General features: G+C 38.1%; 1 protein-coding gene across 3 annotated transcripts in view; it reads left to right on the top strand.

Moving 5' to 3' along the window:
• The window catches only part of PER2 (period circadian regulator 2), a 37,047-nt gene extending 11,060 nt beyond the window's left edge, over positions 1-25,987 (top strand). For all 3 annotated transcript variants that reach the window (XM_062499578.1, XM_062499577.1, XM_062499576.1), the window contains 20 exons: positions 1,674-1,828; positions 2,388-2,509; positions 4,024-4,225; positions 5,779-5,830; positions 7,162-7,304; positions 7,489-7,567; positions 11,953-12,059; positions 12,711-12,864; positions 13,045-13,153; positions 13,549-13,680; positions 14,857-14,953; positions 15,488-15,644; positions 15,727-15,854; positions 17,331-17,504; positions 17,762-18,022; positions 18,770-19,617; positions 21,409-21,595; positions 22,105-22,297; positions 23,864-24,014; positions 24,772-25,987. In XM_062499578.1, coding sequence (XP_062355562.1) covers positions 1,674-1,828; positions 2,388-2,509; positions 4,024-4,225; positions 5,779-5,830; positions 7,162-7,304; positions 7,489-7,567; positions 11,953-12,059; positions 12,711-12,864; positions 13,045-13,153; positions 13,549-13,680; positions 14,857-14,953; positions 15,488-15,644; positions 15,727-15,854; positions 17,331-17,504; positions 17,762-18,022; positions 18,770-19,617; positions 21,409-21,595; positions 22,105-22,297; positions 23,864-24,014; positions 24,772-24,921 — 3,601 coding nt within the window. In that variant the 3' untranslated portion in view covers positions 24,922-25,987. The remainder of the gene's footprint in view (positions 1-1,673; positions 1,829-2,387; positions 2,510-4,023; positions 4,226-5,778; positions 5,831-7,161; positions 7,305-7,488; positions 7,568-11,952; positions 12,060-12,710; positions 12,865-13,044; positions 13,154-13,548; positions 13,681-14,856; positions 14,954-15,487; positions 15,645-15,726; positions 15,855-17,330; positions 17,505-17,761; positions 18,023-18,769; positions 19,618-21,408; positions 21,596-22,104; positions 22,298-23,863; positions 24,015-24,771) is intronic.
• Positions 25,988-26,398: the final 411 nt, after the last annotated feature.

The following is a 26,398-nucleotide window of genomic DNA, read 5'->3' as shown; positions in this document are numbered from 1 at the left end:
CTGGTGCTACTGCTCTCTGGAAAAACATTTTGGAGTTGTGTAACTTATTTTCCAATAATGTCCATCTTCTGTATTTGCTGCTGCCATAGGCTAATTTGGAAAGTTGTTTTTTTTTTCCTTGCAGAAGAACCTGACCATGCTCATGAAGCAGTTTGTACTCTGAGAGTACAAACCAGCAATATGCTCAGTTATTTCAGAATCTTTTTTCTCTCTCTTTTTTCCTACTGCCAGCATGGAGGGCTCTTCTATGAACCTCTGTTAACAAAGTGTTGTTTGATTGCAGCAGTCCAAACTGTCAAGCCACGTTGTACACGTGATTTTAACACACAGCATGAACATAATGTTTCCCAAAGGAGTACTATAGTCTTTTGTTTGATCCCTTGCCATTATTTCTTGGTACAAAATGACCAGTGAGCAAATGAATACTGCGTTTCTCATAGTGCATTGTGATGGAAGCAAGAACAATGTGTGTTCTCTAATACAGCTTTGTCACTTTGCAAGCATTTTGGTAAGATACACCCAACACCTGTCAGGTATTGGTTGATTTATCTACTTTTTCAAGCTCTTAAAACTTTTTAGAAAAATTTTCACAAATCCTCTTGAAAATTGCTTGACTGCTGAAGCTACTTTTCTGGCCACTTAAGTCAGGCAGTGCAGTTGCCAGGACTATTGTTCTACAGCAGTGCCCAGGGTAACTTTTTACAGATCATCGGCTGTGACAATCACGTGGTAAGAGAAGACTTTCCTTTGGAAGGGAAAAAATATTCAGGAAGATTTAAGAACAGCTCTATAATTCTCTTGGTCGTTGTGAATGATCAGCTTTTAAAATCTCTGGTGTGAAAGACAAGGTGATTTATCGTTTTAACTCCTTCCTACTCATCTGCCATCCATCTTTTCTACCCTCTCCCTCACGTCCCTTGCTTCCTCTTCTCTTCCTTTATGATTGTGTCAGTACCTCTCAATAATGGAGACATATCAGGAACTGGAAAGGAAAATAACTTTCTGATACTGGCACTGATAATCTCTGTAGTTTGTTCTTCTCCATTGAGACAGCTCTTCTGAACATGCACCTGAGACCTGTGAATGCAGCTTCTGTCTCCAGCCTCCTCTGATTCTTTTCCTTACAGATTTAGTCAAAATTTCCTTGTCTTAATATATTGCCATGCTTAGCTGGCATACATTATTCAAAGGATTTCTCCATTTGTTTTGTTAACTTGATGCTTTCCACTGCCATTCCCTTTTCAGGGACCTTTCTCAAGAGAGCCTGCTTGAACAGGAGGTGCAGACTTGAATGGACCTTCTGCTTCTCTCCTTTGAAGTCCATGAACATTTCTGAGTTTGATTTTGAAAGGAACTAAGGAAAATACCACTAAAAAGGAAGGGGGGAACTGCAGCCAAGTAAAAAAAAGTTCTGTGGTGCTTGGGCATATGTACTGTTGCACATATAGAGTACATTTTACAATCACACTCCAGGTGCTGGTAAATCTTTCATTTTCAATGGTCATGTAAGAATTTCCCTAAAGTCTGGAAGCTGATACTGAGTACTGGCAAAGTTAATGAGGCTAGTGGTACAAATGGATGTGGATAAGTGCCAGAGTACATTTGGGCTCCTCTGAGGATGATGTGTCACTTCAAGCATTCGAGTGATGCGTTTTTTGTTTTTCATCTTACAGTAGTGAGCAGTCCACTAAAGCCAAAACACAAAAGGAATTGCTGAAAACACTGCAAGAGCTGAAAGCTCACCTTCCTTCTGAGAAGAGAGTCAAAGGCAAATCCAGTGTCCTAACGACGTTGAAATATGCCCTTAAAAGTATTAAACAAGTTAAAGGTAATGAAGTGTGATACTGTCTAGATAATGCCAACCTGGCTGGAGCAAAACTTTCAAGATAGGAATTTAAATAAACATAGCTCTACACAGAGAACTGCATTATGGCTGAAAAGCTTGTAAAAAATACCAGATATTTTCATGTCATGCCTTTTTGTTGGCTTTGTTAACTTCTGTTCTTTGGGAGTTGAAGCAGCTCTCTAGAAGCTTGATATTTTACTGCTGTTCAGTTGAAATTGAAATTCAGTTGAAGTTGAAATTCAGTTCAAATCAATTGGAAAATTGATTTGAAAACAATTTACAGTTTCGTACAGGTTGAACTGTCAGACTTAAATACATGATCATTCATATATGGGTAGATTAAGACATGTACAGTTGTTTGAGTTACTGATGAGGAAGCTCTACAAGGGAAAATTATGTACTTGGAATAGTGCCTGGATTTCCCAACTGCAAACTTCTCAACTTCTGCATTTGTGCCAAAAAATGTTTTTGCCATTGCCTGCTTCTGGACTGGGTGTTTATTGATAATCCTGATTATAAATTTTTTGTTGTTCTCATGTAGCCAATGAGGAATATTACCAGTTGTTGATGATTAATGAATCCCAACCTGCTGGTCTCAATGTGTCATCCTACACAGTGGAAGAAGTGGAGACTATAACCTCAGAATACATAATGAAAAATGCGGTGAGTACGGTGCCCTGAGTCTCAGTGTGTATTGAAAATGTTCCCTGGAACTGAGATTATCAGGCATGCCCCCTTCTTTGAATGGAAGGGTTGATAGCTAGGCCACAAAGCTGAAGAAACTGCCTTTTGCCTTCCAGGAGGTGTTAAGAAACTCTGAGCCTTTTCAGACTTTGCAGACTTGTTTGTGGTTAGGTGGGAAATAACTGGAAATAATAGTCTTGAGCTCCCTGATCCTCTGAATTGTACCTTGTGCCTGGAGATGGTGGTGTGACACATCTCTATGTCCATGTGATACAAAGCACTGAGAGGCATCATTAGTTTTCATTTCAATGCACTTGCAAAAATTGGAGAGTTAACTTTTTCCAAATTTTAGTCGAGGCACATGGTGTATCACTTCATCTTATTCTTATAACTTGGGGTTATTTGATGTTTCACCAGTTCTTTGTGTTAGTGTGACTGAAGAGTGACAAAGTTATTGGAATCACTGTGTGCTTTTCTGTGGGATTTGTCTGGTCTTTGCAAATTGTGCAGGCTTTCTGTGGGGTCCACTGATGCTGTGTTCTCATAGAGATAAGAACAGCTAGGACCTTCACTGTAGTTCTAGTAGTTAAATGATAACCTGAATGATTTTGAAAATTATATTTATTTGCATATTATTAGTATTTTACGAATAAATTATGGAGTCTTCAAAAAATAATGGCACCTAAATATATTATGCCTCCTACTATTTTTTTGAACTGCAGCCTCTGTTTGAATATATGAAGTCTGAATTCTCTAAAGAGCACGGTGGGGGATGTTCCATAGCTTGAAGTAGGTGGGTTTTGTTAAATCTGTGAATAGTAAAGGCTGCCCACAAGGTGAAATAAATAGGAAGTGTAGAGTACAACTGAGAAATTCAGCCAAATATCATAACCATTGTTCAATTAATATGAATATCTGTGTGTGAAAGCAGTGTTCTGCTGACAGCTCTTCAGTTCCTGCACAGCATTTGTGAATGGAGTGCTAAAGGTTTTGATGCAGGGAGCTCCTCTGTGGCAGGAGGAGGAACAATCCAAGTGTGTGGGACTTCTTCCCACCTGTGTACTCATTATTTTTACCAAGTGGTTTAGAGCCCTTTTTTCACTTTTTGTGGATGGACCAACTAACACAAACAGCCTTTCAAAAACATCTGAATTTCATAAATGTAAATAATGTCTGTAACAAGCACAGGGAAAATGTGAAGTTACATAGCTGGAAGGTGATGAATTCTTAATTTGTAAATTCATTCTGCATCATAGAACTGTAGACAATGATATTTAGGATTTGCAGCCCAGTAAATAGTAGTGTATTATTCTGACTACATAATTGAAAAATATTCTGTGTCTACTTAATGAGCAGATTCGTCGTGTTGAAAAACATTTGCAATAAAATGAACTTAAAAATGTTTTTATATCTTAAATGCTTTTCTCAGAAATATATGCTGCACTGAGGAAAATTTCCAACTGTCTGAATAATTTGAGATTTTTGTTTTTTAGGATATGTTTGCTGTAGCTGTTTCTTTGATAACTGGGAAAATTTTGTACATCTCTGATCAAGCTGCTTCTATTCTCCGCTGCAAGAGGGGTTATTTTAAAAATGCCAAGTTTGTGGAGTTCTTGGCACCTCAGGATGTCAGTGTGTTCTATACTTCTACCACCCCATACAGATTACCATCATGGAACATTTGCAATAGAGCTGGTGAGTGGTCTCAACAGCAGGTGTTTCTCTGGCCTTCTTTCAGTCACACAAATGCAAATACTTGCAACTGATTTTGAATGTCCTTCCATCCTTCCCCATCACTTCTTGAGGGTGCAGCAAAGGAGCATAATTAGAGCACCTCTGAACAGCACTAGGTGTACAGATCTATTCTATAAATCAACAAGACTTGTCTGTTTTTTAAAAGTCTTCTCAATGCCAATATTTATCAGTTCTCATTCCCCTTTCAGCCAGATGATGAATGCAAGGAAAACAAAATTCATGCTCAATGGTGAATTTACTTTCCACTTGTACTAGTAATCAAATGAAAACAATTTTTCTTCACATTTTCTCTTCCTCAAGTATAAAGGGGACAATAGTCTGTCTCCTTCTTTTTAAAAGGCTATGATTTGAGTACTGGACAATTTGATTATGGTGTAGAAAAAGGTATTTCAGCAGTCATCACTGTGCACTCACCAAGTGTAATCACAGCTCTCTTCTAGCCTTAGGAAGATTATATTAGGCATAATTAATGCTGAAGGATCAGCTGTCTCAGGGCACTAGATATGTTTGTGGTAGGATTGTTTTACTCATGTACCTACAGATGTTAGTAATTGAGAAATATCTGCCAACTATTTCAACTAAACACTTGAAATTCAAGGTCTGCTCTAAATGTTTGAAATTCCAATCCATTGCATACTGAATCTGTGAAGTGAAGTCAGGGTGTGAACCATATGTAATATGAAAAAACAATTAGCAGTAAACATGCATACATACATATGCATGTGTGCAAAGCAATGTGTACATAAAGCAGGTCAGAAGGGACCTTGTGAGGTCTCTAGTGCAATCTCTGGCTCAAAACAGGGTCAGTGGTACATGGTATGTAATCTTGACTACTCTATTATGCAGAAGGGTTTTGGTATTGCTTTCTTGAAACAATTTCTGTGGCTTTATTATGTTTCTGTGTAGATTCAAATTTGAAAAATGCAATAAGTAGAAGTGTGCACACTCTCTCATATATCAGCTGCCAAATGATGTAATATTCACTGAAGCCCTTTGAAATGCCAGAGCTTCCCCTGTGTGTGTGGCTTCTCTGGAAAAGGAGGGAAATAAGCTTAAAACATGAGAAGTCTTCAGGAAAAAGAGAGAAAGAGGGTGCTAGGAAATTATTTGGTGTTCGAGCTGTCCTATTGTCCTTCTAGGAAAAGGGTAAAATTTTGGGGTCCTAGGTAATCAAACATCTTTGATCTTTGGCATAAAGTACTGTGAAAGACTTGATAAAATAAGCAGCTCCAACTGGAGAGCTGTTCAGATATATGTAGGAAAAAGACTCAATAAACAAGGAGCTGTGATTCACACACCAGCCTCAGAATCTGAGTGGTGTTCAGATTTAGTTGCTTATGATGTACATTGTTTAACCAATACATATGGAGACTTCAGGGAACATAAACTTTTTTTTTTTTGTAAGTTTATTATCTAAGGAAATATTTTTTTACTAAATATCACCGTCTTCTGGTAATTTATAACTTGTTGTGAAATGTGCTTAATATTTCTAGAGTCTTCCACTCAGGACTGCATGGAAGAGAAATCTTTTTTCTGTCGCATCAGGTAAGACAATATTGTAAAGCTTAGTGTTGTGTTATGGAAGCAAGCCTTACATAAGTATTTGTCTTTTATAAGAACCATGTGGTATGTACATTTCATGCTTCTTCATAATGTGATCATGAAGCAAAACATATGCACATCCTCGAGTTGATTAACTGTAGTAGCAACAGAGAAAACTGAACTGATTTCAGGAAGTTCCATCTTGGAAGTTAATCCCTGTGAATATTGACCTTTGTGCCATAAAAGAAGGTGGTACAGCATCTCCTCTTGTTCTGGAAAGCCTTTGGTTCATGTAAATAGAATGGTTCAGCACCTGCTGCAGAGTCTCCTTCATTCTAGAAAACCAGTGTCTCAAATTTGTCTCAGGTATCCCACAGGAAGATACTCGAGAGTAGCTTGGCTTGTCCCTTCTGCAGTTAATAGAGAGCACAATTCTTTGGTTTGCTTTTCTTCCTTCTTTTCCTGCCCCAAATCACTCCTCTTTAGTTTTTTTTAGGTTTTGTTTTTTTTTTTTTAATTTAGGAAAAGCTGGCAACTGAGTTCATGTTTGTTCTTGTGCAATTTGATTTCTTGATGCTTACTGCCTCTCTGGCAGCACTCCTGAAACAAAAATAGTGGATCCAATTATTTGATTACTTCTGAAGTAAATATTTATTATTGAGGTATGAATAAACTTGAAATGAATTGGAGGTAATGCAGTGCTCCAGAGTGTTGCATTGGATGTACTGTAAAAGTACTGCTAGTGTTACTGGAGATTTTTTTTGTCCAACTAACACTGATTTGAAAAGCTTTACTTTTATTAAGCTCTGCTGTTACGAACTTATTATAACTGATTCTTCTTTGGTCACTGTGTAAATGGTTATTTTCATTACTATGTTTGCATTCTGGTTAAGCAAACACCTGTTATTAAATATTGAATGTTCACTCCCTCTAAACTGGAGTAAATATTGATGAAAAGATGGTCTTTGTGTTAACTATGGGGATATAGCGGTCTTCATAAAAAAGCCCTGTAAATTCATCCCTCTGAAGGACAGAAAGTAACTTCATCTACTGTGTGAGCTGGGTTTTTCTGTCAGACTTCCATGTAATGCTGTTGTAGATATTTGTTTCAGGCAGTAGGGAGAACAGCACATTCCTTAGGGAAGCCGGTATGCAAAGGATACCATGAGAATTAGATTCTCTTCCACCAAAAAACCCTCAAGCTAAGATCTTGGGTGCTATTTTAGTAGCTAACATACAGTTCTTGTGTCATGAGGGAAATACAAGGGCTAAATTAAAATTTTATTTAGTGTAAGATGAATCTGTTGAAATAATTAACTCTCTCTAATTATTAGTGCGGGAAAGGAGCGTGAAAATGAGATTTGCTATCACCCATTCCGGATGACTCCTTACCTTATCAAAGTGCAAGATCCAGAAATAGCAGAAGACCAGCTTTGCTGTGTGTTGCTTGCAGAAAAAGTCCATTCTGGTTATGAAGGTAATCCTTGAGTGCACAAAGATTACTTTGCTTTCGTAAAAGTAAGAACTGTTCAAGCTTTATTAAAGTGAAAGAGAATTGTTTCTGTTCTCGGTCCTTGCTCAGACAGAATTTTGGACTGGCAGCTTGAAGTATTATATATGCAAAGCCCCTAGTTGCTAATATGCTTTTATTTTTCTCTCAGCACCCAGAATTCCTCCTGACAAAAGAATTTTTACAACCACACACACACCGACCTGTTTGTTCCAGGATGTAGATGAAAGGTAACTTAAAAAAATTATTTTTCAATTTACTGTTGAGCAAGCTAGCCAGTATTTTTGCAGTATTTAAGGAGTCTGTATGGGGTTAGAAAATTATGCAACTACTGAAGAGTGTTTAAGCTAAGAAAGGAACATTCCCCAATTTTCACTAAGCATGAGAACACATTACACTGGTATTTAAGTGCCTGCAAACAACTTGTTCTTCCACTTTCCTTCCCTCTTGGGAAATTCTTGACATCAAGTCAGTCAATGAACCCATGTTCAAAAGAATTCCTGTGCTGCCAATTATTACATGTGTAAGACATTTAAGTGTGGATTTTTTGTTTTTTATTTAATTTGATTCAGTAAATATACTGCTGTCGCTCTCTGCTGGCCCAGCTACAACTAAAGGTACAGCTGTTCAATGCAACATTAGATCTTTAAAAAAAGAAATTATATAAAAATGGTTCAAATTACACTGGCTGAAGACTTCACATTCCTTTGACAGTCATGAAAGCTGGTTAGAGTAAATATTTGCATTCCGACTTAGAAACAAAAATGCCACCCATGATCTTTATGCATATACATAGACTTAGTAATTGAGGTTTAAACCGAGCTTTCATGGGATCATTTAGGTTGCAAAAGACCTCTAAGATCATCAAGTCCACCACTAAACCCTGTCCCTAAATGCCTTATCTGCACATTTTTAAATACCTCTGAGGATGGTGACTGCACCCCCTCTGTGGGCAGCCTGTTCCTTGACAACCCTTTCCACCAAGAAATGTTTCCTAATAGCCAGTCTAAACCTGCCCTGGAGTAACTTGAGGCCATTTCCTCTTGTCCTGTCACTTATTCCCTGGGAGAATCAACTCTCTGGCCCAATTTGCTGTTGTCTGCAAACTGATGGAGGGTGCTCTCCATCCTCTTGGCCAGATCATGGATAAACACATTAAACACAGCTGCACCCAGTATTGAGCCCTGTGGACTTGGCAAGAGAATTCACTTACTCCTGAGTTGAAAACACTGCCTTTCTTCATCCTTTTCCACTTTCCTTGATATTCTCTTTGTGATGGTTTCTGATATTTGGGCTCTATACGGCACTCCATTTTTTTTTTTTTTTCCTCTCCATAGCAAAAACTAAGTTAGATGCAATGGTAGCATCTGACTTCTGAGATAACTCCCATTTGCTTTTAAGCATTCTAAGAATGCTAATATTTTCTTTGTAGGTTCAGATGGGGAGATGTCTTCAGACAGAGTAGGAGTATAATGGACAATTTTGAGATTCTGTGGTATTTTTTGGGTGAAAATCTTGTTTCTGAAAAAAATTTCATTCTTGGCATAATCCTTAAATGCAGCAGAAGAGAGGGGGATTGGGGAAAGGAGGTTATTGAGATGTTTCACTAAGATGGAGTCAAGGTAAAAAGAGCACTGTTTAACTTCTCAGACAGTTTTATCTGTAAAGTGGCAGATGTTGTGGCTGAGTTCCTGTAGGATAGACACAGATAGATACAGTTCACTGTAGGATAGACAGTGTAATGCTGACAAACTGTTTTTTCCCATGCTGTGATTTATACAGTCCCTCTAAACAGCTCAAGTTGATGAAAAACTGCTTAAGCCACTGGAGTTATGTCTTCTTTGTGGATTTTTCTCTCTCCTTCATTTCCACGCATGCATCAAGCCAGCTGCAGAGTGGGTTTATCTTTACAAAGAGGCTAAAAGCACAGTGCAAAGCTTCTGTTCCTTGTGCATCCACAGCTCAGTGATCTCCAGTAGTCATTTAACAGAAGTGGCAGAATTACTGAGTGGAGAGCCTTGCCCTTATTCTTGGCTTTGAGTGGAGCAAGTCCCATAAATCCTTCCCTGTGGATGCTATGGAAGCTTCTTTCCTGTTAGTCTGATGTTGCCACTTGTTGTCAAATACCACTTTCTAACATTTCCAGTGAAGGTTGATTGCATCTTGGTCTGATATTAGCACTTTGCGTCATTTATTTCTGTTCTTATGATTGTGTAATTGATTTTGCTTTCAATTATTTAGCTCCTGAGAGCACTGGCAGCCTGATAAATGTTTACCAAGACATGCATATGCAGTTTATTGCTCTTAAACCCTCCAGGGTTTGGTGGAATACACAATGCAAGAGGTTCTTAAAGAAAGCAGACTCTTAATATTTAAAAATGTGCAACTGAGCACCTGCTGTTGACTGAGTGTTGCTCATAACATAACCCTGAAACTGTTGCTTGACTTCCATAAAATAAAGTTAATTTCTGTAATCAGGATGTGTTCATAGGTTGGAAAAATCCATATTTGCCTGAACCCTGCAGGTGGATCTCTGCACAGAGTATGTTAAGTAAAAAGAAATATTTTCTTGAAAATAAATGGATCATACCTATTTGTCTTAATATATTTGATAACTTCATGCACATGCGTGTAAGTAGTTCACAGTGGATTGATCTTTGTAAATTAATTTAAAGCAGTTTTATACGTAACTTACAATAGTAATATGGAGAGACTTATTCATGTTTTTTGACACTTTAAATGTCACTGTACAACACAAACTAAACTTGGCAGCATCTCATCAGCCATTCTTAAGCCACGTGTGTATTTGCATTCATAAAATTAATAAATTAACTTAACCTCTGAATTTTTATGAGTTACTCATTATGAGGCAGCATAATGGTGCCAAGACATCATTCTCAAATACAACATTATATGAGCACGGAAGGGCTGATTGGAAGGGACTGCTGGAGGTCTTGGTTCCATCTCTTTGCTTGAAATGAAACCTTGCCCAGCCCTAGCTAAGGTCTGCTGTGGCCTTGTCTCAATAATGCCTGAAAACCTTCAGTCCATATGGGATGCCTCCTGTGTTGCACTGCTCTGTTAAAAACCTTTTCCTAACATCCAGCATCAGCTTTCCAGATTCAGTCTGGGACTATTTCCTGTAGTATTATTGTCTGGCACCATCAAGAAAATGTAACTCCGTTTTTGTAACTCCTCTTTCCAGCAGTGTGGGAAGCTCCTGGATCATCTTTTAATTTCCTTTTCGTCAGAAAAGGCAAGGCCAGCTCAGTCTCACATTCTAGATCCCCAACTTTCATAAAGCATGTGGCAAAGCACAGGAACAGTGCTGAACAAAACCTTCTTACAGTGTTATCTGATGAAGCCCTGGCTGAAGTTTTTTGGAGTTGTCTGAGATTTTAAGGTCCTCTAGCAGCACAACTTTTCTCATGTGTTTTGAACTTGGCAGCGCTTCTAAATGTCAATGTGTCAAAGTGATCTGATTTGGTATGAGTTCCATGCCAATTTCTGCTCTGTTGCTTTAGTTCATCTACAAGCTTTTCAGACTCATTATTAAACTAATTGCTTTGATAATAAGGCATTAGTTGCTATCCCCTTTCCACTCCCAGCCTCTTTGCTGGAAGGGTATGTTTGATGTTTTGGGGAACTGATGTAATTCCAGTGGGTTGTTGGAAGTGCAGTGTTGAAGGCATTTGCTGCATGATGCTTTTGAGTTCCTACATGACACAGATCCCCCATCTGCTGCACTGGGGCTGAGTTCTTCATTAAAGCTGTTCAGATACTCAGATACCTCCCTGCCTCCGGGCCTTTGGCACCAAGAGTGGCTGGGGGGAAGGTGTACAGCATTTTGAGCTTACAAGATGACTTGTTGGCATCTGGCAACTTAAACATCACCGAGTAGTGTTGACTTCATACTTTTTTTTTTTTTCCAAAGCACATTTTCAGTGGTTCACCTTCAGGGTAAGGTGCAAAGTGATATTTGTGAACTTTCACTCCTTTATCCTTAATGCAGGTGCTTGAAGTGATCAGTAAAAATTATTTTGTCACGTAAATTAGTTTTTCATATCACTAGAAGTGGTAATGGATAACATGCAGGAATTCAGTACCACTGCTTTTAATTCTCTAGTTAATAAGCTTGCTCCCATTCAGCTCCTTTGAGTTGAACTCTTCACCTGCCTGTGTGAAAGTTGTCTTGGGTGCTGATCAGCTCCCCTGGTGCTAGTTCAGCTCTGGTAATCCTGTGATCCTGAGCCATGGCTTCCTGCCAGGGGATTGGGGTACTATTTACCTTCATGAGAGTTTTACAAGATTAAACTTTATTAATGCTCTTTTAAAATTAGGGTAAGTATTTATCCTCTAAAGTTAGGCAGCAAGGGAAAGACAGAACTGCTGTAGCAGACTCCTTGATGTGGTCTAACCCCACCCACAAACAAAGCAAGCCCCCCTTGCCCTATGTGCATGATTGTTGTTAACTTGGCACTGCTTTTACACCAAATGTAAACTTAAAATTATTAATTCTCTTCACAGGAAAAACAAAGAGAGCTTAAAATGAAAACATTTTAAACATGAAATATACATTTATTCTATTATGTTTTCTTTGTCTTTCTTTTTCCAGAGCAGTACCTCTGTTGGGATACCTACCTCAGGATTTAATAGGAACGCCAGTCTTGGTGCATCTTCACCCAAATGACAGACCCTTAATGCTAGCAATTCACAAAAAAAGTATGTAACCTCTTAACTGTGGCAGAAATATAAATTTCTTTCTAGAACTTTATAATAAGGATTACAAAGACCTCAACAAGTGGTGGGAGAAAATTAATTGTGTCTTTGATTTTTTTTCCATAAGTAAATCTGAATCTTTTACTGAATCTTTTACTGCACAACTCGATTCTTAATGTAAATCCATGAAAATGAGAAATCACTGTTTTATACTTTCTATGAAGCATATCTCTTGTAAACAAATTGACAGTAAAGGAATATTTCATACATAAAGAAAATTATCTTGAGAATGTGATAGAAATTGTCATGTCTTACATGACAGTCTTTCTTATTTCATAAAGAAGAAAATAAGAGCCATTCTGGCAAAGTTTGTAAAGCTGTTTCTTCAGCCTTCTTTAGCTTGTTGTATTCTAAAGATGGTTTTCTTAACCATAGTCCAGTAAATTATGAAGATCTGCTTATTCTAGCTCAGTATTTCTGAATGTATCAATGTACCCAGTCTTTGTTCCCTCAAGTGGAATCTTCCTCCATAGAGAGGAAGTAAATTTCACGTCCATTCCTCCATGAATGTACAGTTCATTGTAAAATCCCGAATTGTTGCGTAGAATTGTGCAAACGTTCATCTGAAACTTCTGTTTGAATCCTTCATTGCAGTTCTTCAGTATGGAGGGCAGCCTTTTGACTATTCACCAATCAGGTTTTGCACTAGGAATGGAGATTATATCACCATGGACACCAGCTGGTCCAGTTTCATCAACCCCTGGAGTCGGAAAGTTTCGTTTATTATTGGAAGGCACAAAGTTAGGACGTAAGTCAATTTATTTTTGTTTTCCCTTCCCTCAGGTTTACATAGAGGCCCTTAAGATGAGGGAACGGAATAAGCACTAGATTCTGTGTAGGATATATAGGTGGTAAATTGAAACTGGGGGGTCTCTCCAGTTGAAGCAGTTGCCTTTGCAGTGAGCTGGTGTATGTTTGGTTTGTGCAGGGGTCCCTTAAATGAAGATGTCTTTGCTGCTCCTAACTACACAGAGGACAGAATCCTTCACCCCAGTGTTCAGGAGATCACTGAGCAGATCTACCGGCTCTTACTGCAGGTACAGCAAGTGCTTTGCTCTTCCCCTGCTCATGTCCTGCTGAGGAAAGGCTATTTATCTTGGTGTGACATTTTGTTCAGCTTCTTCTACTGTACTGGAATCTTGGGCTACAATCCTGGCAATTCCTTGAACTCATGATTACCAGACAAGACTTACTGGACTGTGTTAAAGGTCCAGTTGATATCTTAAGAATTTCATGTAGTTATGGAGTCCTCCAGACAACAAACAAACAAAAAACAAACAAATTAAAAAAAAAAAAAAAAAGACCACAAAAAAACCTAGGGTAAAATAAAATCTCTGTTCCTGACATGGAATTACTGGTGTCCTGAGGAAGGGGAGGTGTGTGTGTGTATACATACCTTTTTTTTTTTTCTTTTTTAATGTTGTTTTAACAGCCTGTACACAACAGTGGATCCAGTGGCTATGGAAGTCTGGGTAGCAATGGTTCACATGAGCACTTGATGAGTGTGGCATCCTCCAGTGACAGCACAGGAAATAATAATGAAGACACTCATAAGGATAAACCTGTAGGTTTTGAATTTTTCTCATTCAAGTATGTGGCACAAAACAAATCAGTTAAAGTGGGGATTTTAAACTTTTAGATTAACATTTTCAAATTAGAACTAGGAGAAAGTGTAAAGAAAATGCCATCTTTCTTTTTTTATTCAGCGTAGAAAAACACTTGTCTGAGGGATTAAACATTTCTAGTAGATGAAGTCTCAGGGTACTGAAGCACAGGGATAGACATGAAAGTCAGTGGTATAAAGAATTTAAACCTTTTCAGTGTGTTTACTTAACCTAATGTCTGTTGCATGTTCTATTTTGTGTTTCTTGGGGAAACCAGCTGGATGTGTGAAAGCAATTTCTTTTGGGAGGGAAAAGTCTGTAATTACTGTTTTCCCAAATGAAAGTATGAAGATAAATGCAGTAATACCTGCATAACCAAGGGATAACTTGGCCCTGATCACTTTCAATGTTGCAAAAATACAGCATTTATACAGAACAAAATAAATTGAACGGACTAAAACAATTTTCTAGTTTGTGCTTTGAACTTTACTTTGTATTTAATTCTGAAAGCCAAAAATTTTCCTTGATAAGTTGTATTGCTTGTAGGCTAATTCTCCCAAATCTGATTTGTGCTTCTGTGATCAGACTTTGCAGACTCCTGCTCTTGCCGAGGTGGTCACTTTCCTGGCTTTCAGTTTTTAAATACTGGTGGAGTAAGCAGATGAAGTCTCAGGATTTTTTATTTAACTGGAAAATTGATGCCTGGCATTCCTTCACTATTTCCAGACAGTGAAGGCTGTTACAGTCCAGCTCTATAACATCCTGTCAGTGCTTGGTTAGACTTCTAGTTTTCTTAACCAAGTGATAGTTTTCTTTCTGAAGTCATCTTTGTAATGGATATTTTATATTTTCCTATCGAAGTTATTCAAAGAGATTAAACAAAATACAGAGTAATTGTGAACAAGAAACATATTTTAAAGTTCTTCTCTTTGCAATTCCAAATTTTTGCAGTGGCACAATAAAATTGTATCTATACATATTTCTCCTGTGTTCAAACTAATTGCAAGATGGAGATTAACTGTGGTTAGATTTAGTCTACGGAGGAGTCGCTGTCTATAATGTTTTATGTCAAAATTTTGTATTACACCTTTTAAGTCAAAATTTTGAAATAACTGTTCTTCCCAAACTGCTTTCAGGAGGTTTGTCAATATGCCCGTAAGGTCAAGAGTAAAGGACAGCATATTTTCACTGACAGTAAAGCAAAACTGGACTCTAAGAAAGAGTCTTTTGCAGGTAAGACATTAGCAGTTCCCAGTCTCTTGTGCTGGTGCCTTGGATAGTATGGCAGCAGGGCTTTTTAACTGTTGAATTCTAATCAATGCATAAAGACAGCATTTTATCTATTCAAATTACATTGTCCTCTGGCTGTCTACTGTGCCCAGGAAAATATTGGGTTTGGTTGTGTTGAATCAATAATGGTCTAACACAGTTAAGGCATGGCCTAAAGCTGTTGTCTTGAAATAATTTAAGTGGGCACTAGAGTTGTCCTCATCATGAGTGTGTTCCAACCCTAATGATATATATTCTCATACAGCCATAGTTGCTATTCCCTTTGGATCTATATGCAATGTAATTAAACTTTATAACTCCAAGAATCCATAAGGACAGAAAAATATTTACACAATATTCATTTGTTAGTGCATTACAGTAGTTAATTTGTGACCTGCTAAATCTATAGAAATTGAAAGCCTTTACTACTGTTGCTTTTAGGGGAATTTGTAAGGATTTAATGTCTTAATTACTTAATAGCAGTATCTCTTTCCACAGAAAAACAGAATGCTGCTGGTGGTCAGGTGAAAGGTGTAGGGGGAAAGGATACTGCAGGAACAGCTGCTCCAAAAAATGTGACTACTGAGGAGTTGGCTTGGAAAGAACAACCTGTGTATTCCTATCAGCAGATCAGCTGTTTGGACAGTGTTATCAGGTGAGCAACCAGTGAGTAAATTACTCTTGACCTCTGGACACAGGACTAGTATGTCTAACATTGCTAAATCATTGTATTTTAGGTACTTGGAGAGTTGTAATGTGCCTGGTACAGCGAAAAGAAAATGTGAACCTTCAACAAGTGTTGCATCACTGAGTTCTGGAGTTCATGAACAAAAAGCAGCTGATAATTCTATCCAGCCACTGGGAGGTAACTCTACATCACAACTTTTTCATGACTGGGTTTTGCTGGCAGGCAATTGGATGCTACTTCTTTGCAGAATAATGACAAGGGTATCTTAGGCATGATCTCATAGCCCCTTTCTCAGTGTTTGATGTTGGTGATTTAACTTCTGTCATTAATATCCTCCTTACAATTAAAATACTGAGTAGTTGATTGCATATCTGGATTGTAGATGCAATAAACTAATTTGTACTGTGCAAAACGCAGTAGGATTTTGAGGTTCAGGACTTGAATTGCAATCAAATGTAGGACGTTTATTTCACAGTTAGGACTTGAAAGAGCAATCAGCTGAAGAACCTAGCAGCTAATTAATTGCAACAAAAATATGCATGTTGCATTTCTGCTTTAATAAAAAGGGAACAAGAGAAGGTAAAATGCAACACTGGGCTGTTCTGTGTTTTGTAAGATGTTGGAACCCAGTATTAATCTATGAAAACAAAAAGATGGGGATTACTGAGGTAAGTTGTCTAAAAAGTCTGATGCAGACAGAAACATTCAGTTAATTTTTTAGGCCTTAGATGTAGTATTTAACATAGCCCCTTGTCTGGATGGGGATCTAAATGAAGAATGTAACTGGTTAGTACAAGGATTGTGAGACTGGAAAAGAACTGCATGCAAATGAGAGATTTGTTCATTCTACCTTGTCATTATGTGAGGCTGAAGGGAGAGTGTCCAGTGGAGTTTCTCAAAAATTGGTTTAGGGGGTGATCTTGACTATTTGAGGAGCTTAGAACTTCTTTCTGAACGCAGCTTCTAGAATCAGATTAGAAATATCAGTAGACCAGGAGCAGAGAGTCCTGTAGAAAGGATGGAAATGCTATAATTTGGAGTCTCTGTGGTTCTGGTTGTCAGGAGATGATGTGGGTCACCAGCTCTTTATTGTGTGGATGTCTGAGACAGGTTAAGTCACCAGTCAGGAAAAAGGCAAACTTTAAATCTTAAATATGTGTTATGGAAGTATTCCTGTGAGAGGAGGAATGTCTTAATGCTGTTTTGTCAGGCACTGCTCTGACCTCTGCTGGATTACTGGTGTAGCTTTCAGGGAAAATAATTTTAAATAGCTGAATGTTCAAAACAAAGCTCCTAGAGTAACCAGCAAATGTAATAAATCAGTGCACAACATGGTGGGAGCTGGAGGCAACTTATTCTTGGGCTGGAAGAGGCTAGAAAATTTCTTCCAAAACTGTGCCATAAAAGAAGAGTGAAGACCAGAAAAAGAGGAAATGTCCTTCATTGAAGAGGTTTGGTTTGGCTGTATATGGGCTTAGACAATTGCATTTGTTGTTCCACAGTCATTCTATTCCTGGAATGTATAAAGTAAAAAGTTCACTTTTTTGCCTTGTCAAGCACAGTTTGGCCTTTACTGTTTTGTAGCCCTATGCATGTAACTTGAATTTGTTCTAGTTCGTGTTCAGTAAGCTGCAACTTCATTTCTGTTAACAGATCCTGCTGTGTTGAAGGCATCTGGTAAATCAAGTGGTCCCCCAGTGGTTGGTGCTCACTTAACATCTTTGGCTTTACCTGGCAAGCCTGAAAGTGTTGTGTCTCTCACCAGTCAGTGCAGCTACAGTAGCACCATTGTTCACGTTGGAGACAAAAAAACACAACCTGAATTAGGTAAGAGTTTTGTTAATATTTTTACTTCAAGATGGCAACTGCTAGCAAGCTCAAATTTTAGACATGTGAACGGCAGACGCCTGCTCGTGATTTACATTTTCTTACAGTCAAGATGGTCTTAGAAAATGGGATAAATAGGGATGGAATGTGTAATCTTAAACTTGCAACAAAATAATTACAAAATTGTAATACCTTAAAAATACATGTAGACAGCTTTCTGTGCTTTATCTTGAGTATTTTGCCTTCTTTTCTTATAGAAATGATAGAAGATGGTCCAAGTGGAGCAGAAATCATAGATGGCCAACTTCTCGCCCCTCCACCCAGCTCTGCACACGTAAATCAGGAGAAGGAGCCATTTAAAAAACTGGGACTTACAAAGGAGGTCCTTGCAGTGCATACACAAAAAGAGGAGCAGAGCTTCTTGAATAAATTTAAAGAAATCAAGAGATTTAATATTTTTCAATCACACTGCAATTACTACTTACAAGATAAACCAAAAGGACGGCCTGCTGAACGTGGTATGGCAATAATTTTCACAATAAAACTTGTATTTATATAGAAAGAATATTTCCCAACTTCCTGTTGGGAGGGCATTTCCATTTTTAATTGTTTTGTGTGACCAGTGTGGACAGTGACAATTGCATGCCATTTTCAAAACCCACAGGAAAATTTTCTGACGAATCTTGCTAGACGATTTAAAGTGGAATATTGCTTTTAGTGTCATAATTGATGTTTTAGTAACTAATATTTTGATTTTTCTGTTCTCTGTGCTATTACTGTCCTGCATCTACTTTCAAGGGACAAAGAAACCTGCTTTAGGATGTTTGCTTTTCTGTATCTGTGCTTGTATTCCCTTGCTTTTGTTTTCTTTCTGTCTTGCCGTCTGTCTTTTGTTCAGGTTTGTGGTTTTGTTTTGTTTTCAACTCCTTTGTTTTCCAGTTTTCCCTATTCCACTGCTGTGTAATTGGTGAGACATTCTGATAATTGTCTGGTTGCCTTTAAGGTAATAATGTGATCAGCAGGATGGAAATGGCAGAGATGAGCAGTAATAGTGAGATTGTTTTGTTTATTAGGCCTAGGAGCTCAGGATGGCATTATCAGAAGTGCTTGATGTGATCTGTCTTTGTTCTTATTTCAGTCTTGACTTGGAACAGAAGTCAGACACTGCTAAACATATTTTTGCGGATTTTTATCTTTATTGTTTTGAATTTAAATGGTTATGCAGGTCGTGTTTAGCTATATTTTTACAACTTTTCCTTTTGCAGCTGGCCGTGGACAAAGAAACACCACTTCTGGAATGGATCAGCCTTGGAAGAAAAGTGGAAAGAACAGGAAATCGAAGCGCATTAAACCACAGGAATCTTCAGACAGCACCACTTCTGGAGCTAAATTCCCCCATCGCTTCCCCCTCCAGGGTTTGAATGCCACAGCTTGGTCGCCATCAGAGACGTCCCAAGCTAGCTACTCAGCAGTGTCCTTCCCCACTGTCATGCCTGCATATTCCCTTCCTGTTTTTCCAGCAGCAGGGACGGTGCCACCGGCTCCTGAAACGTCACTTTCTGGTTTTAATCACTTGCCAGACTCTGGAAACACTTGCCCTGTGCAGCCATCTCAGTTCTCTGCACCCTTCATGACCCCCATGGTGGCTCTTGTGCTCCCCAACTACATGTACCCAGAGATGAACAATAACTTGCCTCCAACGCTTTACCCCAGCCAGCCCAACTTCCCTGGCCATCCCGCCTTCTCCTCACAGACAGTGTTCCCAGCACAGCCCCCCTTTGCCACAGCCAGCCCCTTCCCACAGCAGGCGTTCTTCCCAGCACAGCCATTCCAGTACAACCCCCCAGCAGAGACTGAGAAGGCTCCTGTGGCAGAGCCACGCAATGACCCCTCCCGTTCCTGCACTCCGCAGTCGCCGGGGCCTCAGGACCAGGCTTCACCACCTCTCTTCCAGTCCAGGTGCAGCTCTCCTCTGAATCTTCTACAGCTGGAAGAAACCACAAAAACTGCAGAGAGTGGAGCTCCTGCGGGTTTGCACGGAGCTTTGGGTGAGGAAGGAGCCATAGGCAAGATCAGGACAGCGGATAACGGCAGTGGGAAGGAATCCTTACCTGTAAGTCTGGATCACACCCCCTTCTCCTGCTCTGCTGCAGCATTTTCAGTCCTCTCACTTCCAGGACCTATTTGTTACCAATAGCCAGAGGTTATGTCATGCCAGGAGCTGGACTCACAATTGTAGTTGGTAAATTCGAACTTCAGCAAACTGAATAAAACATGAAGTCCAAACAGGATAGTCCAAAAGTGACTATTAGTCACTAATAGTCCAAAAATTTGAAGTCCAAACCCTTAAAAATCAAATCTATCTCATCACTTTTCTGAAGTTACACTAGGAAGCTTAGAAATATATCCTGAGAGAGTTTTGTTCCATTTCATTAAAGAAAATAAGAATATGGATAAGCCCATTGAAAACTACTGAAATAAACTGTAAAATAATGTGGACACTTTCTTTTTAGCAAACACTTTTGTGCTAGTGAGTTTGTGTGCATGGGAAAAGCAATCTGCAAATGATCTGAAAGAAGCTGATTTAAATTAAAATCATGTCTGTGTTTACAGACAACCAACCAAAGTAAATGAAGAATTCATAATTTCTTGCAGACCATAACTTTATTTTTGTTTTGTTTGTTGCACTAAAATGATGGCGAACTATTTGATAACTTCAGGGTTTTTTTTATTTCCTGGTTCATTTCAATTTGATAAATCAGTCTAACAAATAACTTGAGATGGAGTAATATGTCTGTAAAGGTTTCCATGGTAGAAATGTGTAAACTATTGTTTGTGCTTTCTAAAGGCACCATAGAATATCATTATAAATGCTAATGGGATGGAGCTGCATCTTATATCTGCTGTGGCTGCCTCCTTCTCTTATTCAGGAATGTGTTCAGGGTAAAGTCAGTTCCTTCCATTATTACATGTTTTGCTAAGTTCTGTCAGCCTGAATTTCTAATATTTAATCTTCAGACTGGAGTGAAACTGATTTGCAGTCAAGTTTTGATTAGGTTAAAAATTGGTATAGTTAATGCTCCTTCCCTTAAAAATAGACAAATAAGTGACCCTGCTGGGAAGCACCTGGGAGCATTTTCTTACAACTCTCAATGCTACTCTTCCTTCTCATCTCAAGGAGATGGAACTGTGGGAGATGTTGATGCACATCCTTTGAGGTAGATTATAGTAGGAGCAGTAGCTAGTAGGTTGTGAGTGGCTTGGGTAAAATCTGACTTTTCCAGGACAGTAGGTGCTGTCAAAAGTGAACAGGAAATAAGTTTCTTGCTTCCACTTGAAACTAATATTATTAATTTTTTGAAGAGAAATCCAATGGATCTTACTGAAAGACTCCCTGTCTGCCTGTCAGTCTACTTCATTATTCCTTGGCATATGTTATTGGTGGCTGTCTTTGAATAATTATGTAAACATTAGAATATGAAGTGGATTTATTACTAATAATTTATGTGATTATTAATCTAGCTATTGCATTTAGTAATAAATGTATTAATAAATAAAGCCCGTCTCAAATGTCCTTCTCATACCAGCTGATCCCATCCTCTTTGTTTGTCTTCTCTAGTTTTGAATGAAGGAAATTTTTTTTGGTCCAAGAGGAACGTTGAGCTAATTTTGTAAAATGATCTGGGGTTAAAATTCATGTTGATGTGTAAGTGTAGAGGACTGCTGACAACTTTGGAGCCTTTTGTTTAAATAGACACTGCAAAACTATGAACTGTTTATTACCCTGAAGCATAATTTCTAAGAATTTATTTATTTAAAGTAAGAAAGCTATTACATTTAGTAATAAAGAGCTTTGATTTTTGGTGTTTGGTTTTTTAGTTTTATTTTTTCTCCTTGTCGCTAGGCTGAGTCTCCAATGGATGCTCAAAACAGCGATGAACTCTCTATGTCCAGTGTCCTGCTTGACATTTTACTGCAAGAGGATGCATGTTCAGGCACTGGCTCAGCCTCTTCAGGGAGTGGTGTGTCTGCAGCTGCTGAGTCCCTGGGCTCTGGGTCCAATGGCTGTGGCATGTCAGGGAGCAGAACAGGTAACTCAGGCAGCCAGAACCCTCCTGGCATTGCAGAAGAGTTTGAGGTATTGCAGACACCATGAACAGCAAGTGAAAAGCTTTGTGTTTACTCCTTGTTGTGTAGTTTATTCTTGGTTTCTTTCTTACTGCATTACACGAATGTTTTTCTATTGTGCTTGACTTACAGAATAGAACCTTTTCTAAGTGTGTTAACAGGCATTAAGATGTTATGCAGGCATAAAGGAATAATAAAAAGACCAGACTCCTTCATGTTCATTTAAAGCTTTTAAATTAAAGTGAGCTAATTACTCTGTTGAAATTTAATGGAGGCTTTACTTGAGAATTTGAGTTTTTGAAAGATTGATGTATGGCAGGGTAGAAGTTCCCTCTGTTTTTTTTAAAAAAAGAGGTAGAATAGTGGTTGTATTTGTACATTCAGTTCTCTTTAATCTTCTCTGCACTCAAAAACTTTCAGATAATCCACATATTGAAAAATTTATTATGAAATGTTGAATCTTTGTTTACAGGTAGCAGTGAAACTAGTCACACCAGCAAGTACTTTGGAAGCATTGATTCCTCAGAGAATCACCATAAAACCAAAATGAAGACAGAAATGGAAGAAAGTGAGCACTTCATCAAATACGTGCTTCAGGATCCCATCTGGCTGCTGATGGCTAACACAGATGACACAGTGATGATGACTTACCAGATCCCCTCACGGTAATTCCAGTGGCAATTCCAGCCCTTCACACATTCTGTATTTAGGGGAAGCAGAATGTAAAGGAGGAAGGATATAGGACTCTCTGTCTCAGCAGAAATAAAGTGATTTTAATGTTTAGCTCAGCATCAAGAAAAATTCTTGCTTCCTTTATATGTTTTACATACTACACAAGAACTTCTCAAGAAGGAAGAATTGTTTAATTAGGCTTAGCTGTATCTTTAGGTCACTTTCCTGGGTTGAAATGAACTGTGTGTATTTTTTGAAAGCTGTTCCATAGTTAGTGATTTGTAATTACTTGCCCAGAAATCCCTGGTGAATGTGCTTAGATCAAGGCATGGTCTGGCCTGGAAGATATCCAGTTCTTGGTTGTTGTCCTAGAGATGCCACATCCAGTGGAATGCTGCTCTTGGACTTGTGGATTTATTTTCTGAATTGTTAACTTCTGTATGTTCATTCTTCATAAATTAGGCCAAGGAAGTAGAAGGTAAAAATCATAAGGCCTCTAATAAACTTTTTTTAGAAAATAGAAAACTCACTACCTCAGTAGCAAAGAGCAGGTATAGGGGAAGAAAATGTGGCAAGTTTGTGGTTTATTTTTTTTCAACCTGTTTGTTTATATTTCTTGGGAGCAGTGAATAGTGTGTTGAGAAGAATAGGAGGTTGCAGTAAAGGCAAACCTTTGAAAAGGAGGGTAAACAAGCTTTCAAAATACAGAAGCGCAGGCATGATGGGGGAAGTAATGAATACATTGTAAGAACTTCAACTTTTTCTTTTCCTAGTTTTAAAAATACTTTGACATTTCTTAGTTTTTATAGTCTGAAGTGTTGACAGCCATAGGTGGGAATTCCAGCAGTCCATAAAAGCAGCAAAGCCTGCCAAAGAACAGGATATTTTGGTAAGAAGAGTGAAGCTCATGTCAGAGTGTGATGCCCAAGAAGTGAAGTGTAAATCATACCCGTTCCTAGGTACCCTGTAAGGAATAGAAATTATTTTGGCTTTCTTATAACTTGCTTTCTGTTGTCATCTTTCATAAAGGGATGCAGCTCGTAAATCTTGCTGTGGGATGGGGTTTTGTAAGTTCCTGAATGTAGCTGTAGGTCATTTGGAGGGATACAGAATTTTGGCTGCTGAAATAGAGCTGTGTTCTAAAGTTTAGTTCATTCTTGGTGACCTTCTTAAACACATCTTACTACTCCTGCTTTATTTCCTGTGGATCAAGTCTCTGCTTTGGGTTGTCCTCCCACTGAAGGGGAGCTTGGAACTGCAGCAGCTGCAGAGGGAAACTGGAGTTTTGCTGGTTTCCCTGGTGGTGCTGCCTGGATGGCTCTGAGAAAACTGCTCTCACTCTTGGGATTTGAAAAGACAGTGAGCCAGCAGAGATGTCTGCACATGCAGAGAGCAGCTGGAGTAATCACATTTCATTTTCTTCCAATATAAGATTTCTAAGCATAACGTTCTAGAACAAAAGCAGTCTTTAAAAATGTTAGTATTTGACTGTGTAACCTCACATAGGCATGAGGCCTAGAAACTGCTGAAGCTCAATTTCTAAACACGTTTTATTTTAGGGATTTGGAAACAGTTTTAAAAGAAGATAAGCAGAAATTAAAGCAAATGCAGAAACTGCAGCCAAAATTTACAGAAGAACAAAAAAGAGAGCTTATTGAAGTTCATCCATGGATCCAGCAAGGTGGACTGCCAAAAACTGTTGCTAATTCTGTAAGTTTAATGGGTTAATTCCATTTGCATGTATAATAGGGCTTAAATTATTAGCTGCCTCTGTTAAACTCCTCCTTTCCTGTCCCTATGAAAGCTTGGTCATTTATGCATAGGGGGAAAAAAAAGAAATTCAAACTTCAATGCAGTGATTTCTAGCTTGATTCAATTTAACATAAATCTTCTTTCCAGTGGAGGAAATTAAATGCTGGTGAATACAGTATAAGAAATTTCCTTTCTCTTTCTTAATTTCTATGTCTCTGTTTGAAATGCTTTAGTAGCACAGCAGAAACTTCACTACATAACAATCTCTACTCTGTGCAGAAATGGATGCCCATTGTTTTTAGAGTACATGATGAATGGCAATATACTGATCTTTTTTTCTATGAGACTTCTCACTCAGTATTATTATTCCTCTAAGTAGTTTAATGGCTTGAAAGGAAAAAAAAAAGAAAAAAAAAACAACAAAACAAAGGATCCATGCAATTTAATTTGTTGTCTATGTATTCTACTTATTCACACACAAATACCTGATTGCATGGCACAACTGTTCCCAGCAGAGATCTCAAGTATTTTAATTGATTTACTGCACTTTATAAAATCATGGTGTATGGAAAAGTTGTGCAGTAAAATATATCTGGTAGCTACAGCACAGGTGGAAATTCTCTTGGAATCAAGGATTGCCTGCAGGTGGACTGGTGCTTGGAAAAAGTTTTTTGTAATTTTACTTATGAATGCTTCTATTTTTTTTTCGTTTTAGGAATGTATTTTTTGTGAGGACAATATACAGAGCAATTTTTATACATCGTATGAAGAAGAAATCCATGAAATGGACCTTAATGAGATGATTGAAGATAGTGGAGAAAACAACTTGGTTTCCCTAAATCAAGTCAGTGAAGAGCAAACATAGCCTTTGAGCCTGTTGTTTTGAAAATTGCTTCAAAACAACAGTGAAGGATCCATAAAGGTTTTAATCTTTTATCCAGCAGGATGAATCCAGCTTATAAAAGCAAATGTGTTTTTCTTGCTCTAGAAGAGTCATTTGTGAATGAATCTCTTTTTAAATGGTGGCAATCTCTTCCCAGTAAGGACATTGTTGAAGATGGTATAGCTTTTCTTTAAAAGACTCATTTTGCACTTACATGCCTCAAGTATTTCTTTATAAACTATAGAAACTCTCATTGATGCCTACTGTTTTTTGTAGAGTGGGTTAAGAAGTGCTGGAAATCTCCTCACGTACATACGGTTCTTCAAATCTCCTTTTGGTGATGATTCAGCATTATAAATTGTTGAGCAATTTTGCTTAGTGGCTCTTTAGCATTGTTCTTAATATTTGAAGTGGTCCAGCATAGTAGAAGAAATAACCTTCAAGGAAATCAATTCACACTTGCCCTTCTCATACCACTTGATCCCATCCTCTTTGTTTGTGTCCTCTAGTTTTGAATGTAGGAACTTTTTTTGTCTAAGAGGAATGTTGAGCTAGTTTTGTAAGATGGTCAGGGGTTAAATTCATGTTGATGTGTAAGTACAGAGGAGTGCTGACAATTTTGTAGCCTTTTGTTTAAATGGACACTGCAAAACTATGAACTGTTTATTACCTTGAAGCATAATTTCTGAGAATTTATACTCAAGAAATCCTTATGCTTAATGATTTTAAAAACTTAAGACCACAGAGGATGACTGGCCCTGCTCCAGTGGCTGTTAGCCAGGGCTTGGGGTAACTTTAACCTTTATTTCTGACCTGTTCTGTCAGGAGGTTGGCCATCAGTTTTTCCAATGTGGCTAAACAAACATTAAATTTGTATGTGGCGAGGGAGGATTGTGTTATCATTTGAAGATTGTTCTTATAAAAAAGAAGTGATTTTGAGAATAGTGTTGACTTACTCTATTTGATTTACATAATCTCAAATTTAGCGTGGCTGGAATCATTTGTTGTCAAAGATTTCATTTTAATGCCTCTGAGATTGTATTGACTTGAATATGTGTACTTTGTATGTTCCTGTGCTGTTTATGTCTGTTGGATGTGGGAAGAGAACATGAGAGAACAACTTTTAATATGTTGGTTAGTTAAAGGACATTTAGTTGCTGTACTGCTAGATGTCAGCTGTAAGTCTTGGGGTGAAAAATGACAGAAGTTAATTAATTAACTTCGAGATGTTTGTCTTAAAATATTTTTCATGGGAAGCATTTCCTTTATTAGGATAACGTTTCTATTCACTGAAATTTAAGGTTATTTTTATTCTATACAAATATTTCTCTTTGCATACAGAGAGGATGTGAAGTTAGATCTGACACCAAAAACACGCAAAAAGTGGCTGGTATTCACTTAGCGGAAGAAATAATTTGTTTCAAGAAATTTCAAGTAATTAATTGGAAAATTTGCACTG

Source organism: Cinclus cinclus, chromosome 10 (assembly GCF_963662255.1).
Source record: "Cinclus cinclus chromosome 10, bCinCin1.1, whole genome shotgun sequence".
In the NCBI taxonomy this organism is placed as follows: Eukaryota; Metazoa; Chordata; class Aves; order Passeriformes; family Cinclidae; genus Cinclus; species Cinclus cinclus.
The sequence above is the reverse complement of the archived record's forward strand: the minus strand, read 5'-3'. Positions and strand labels throughout refer to the sequence as shown.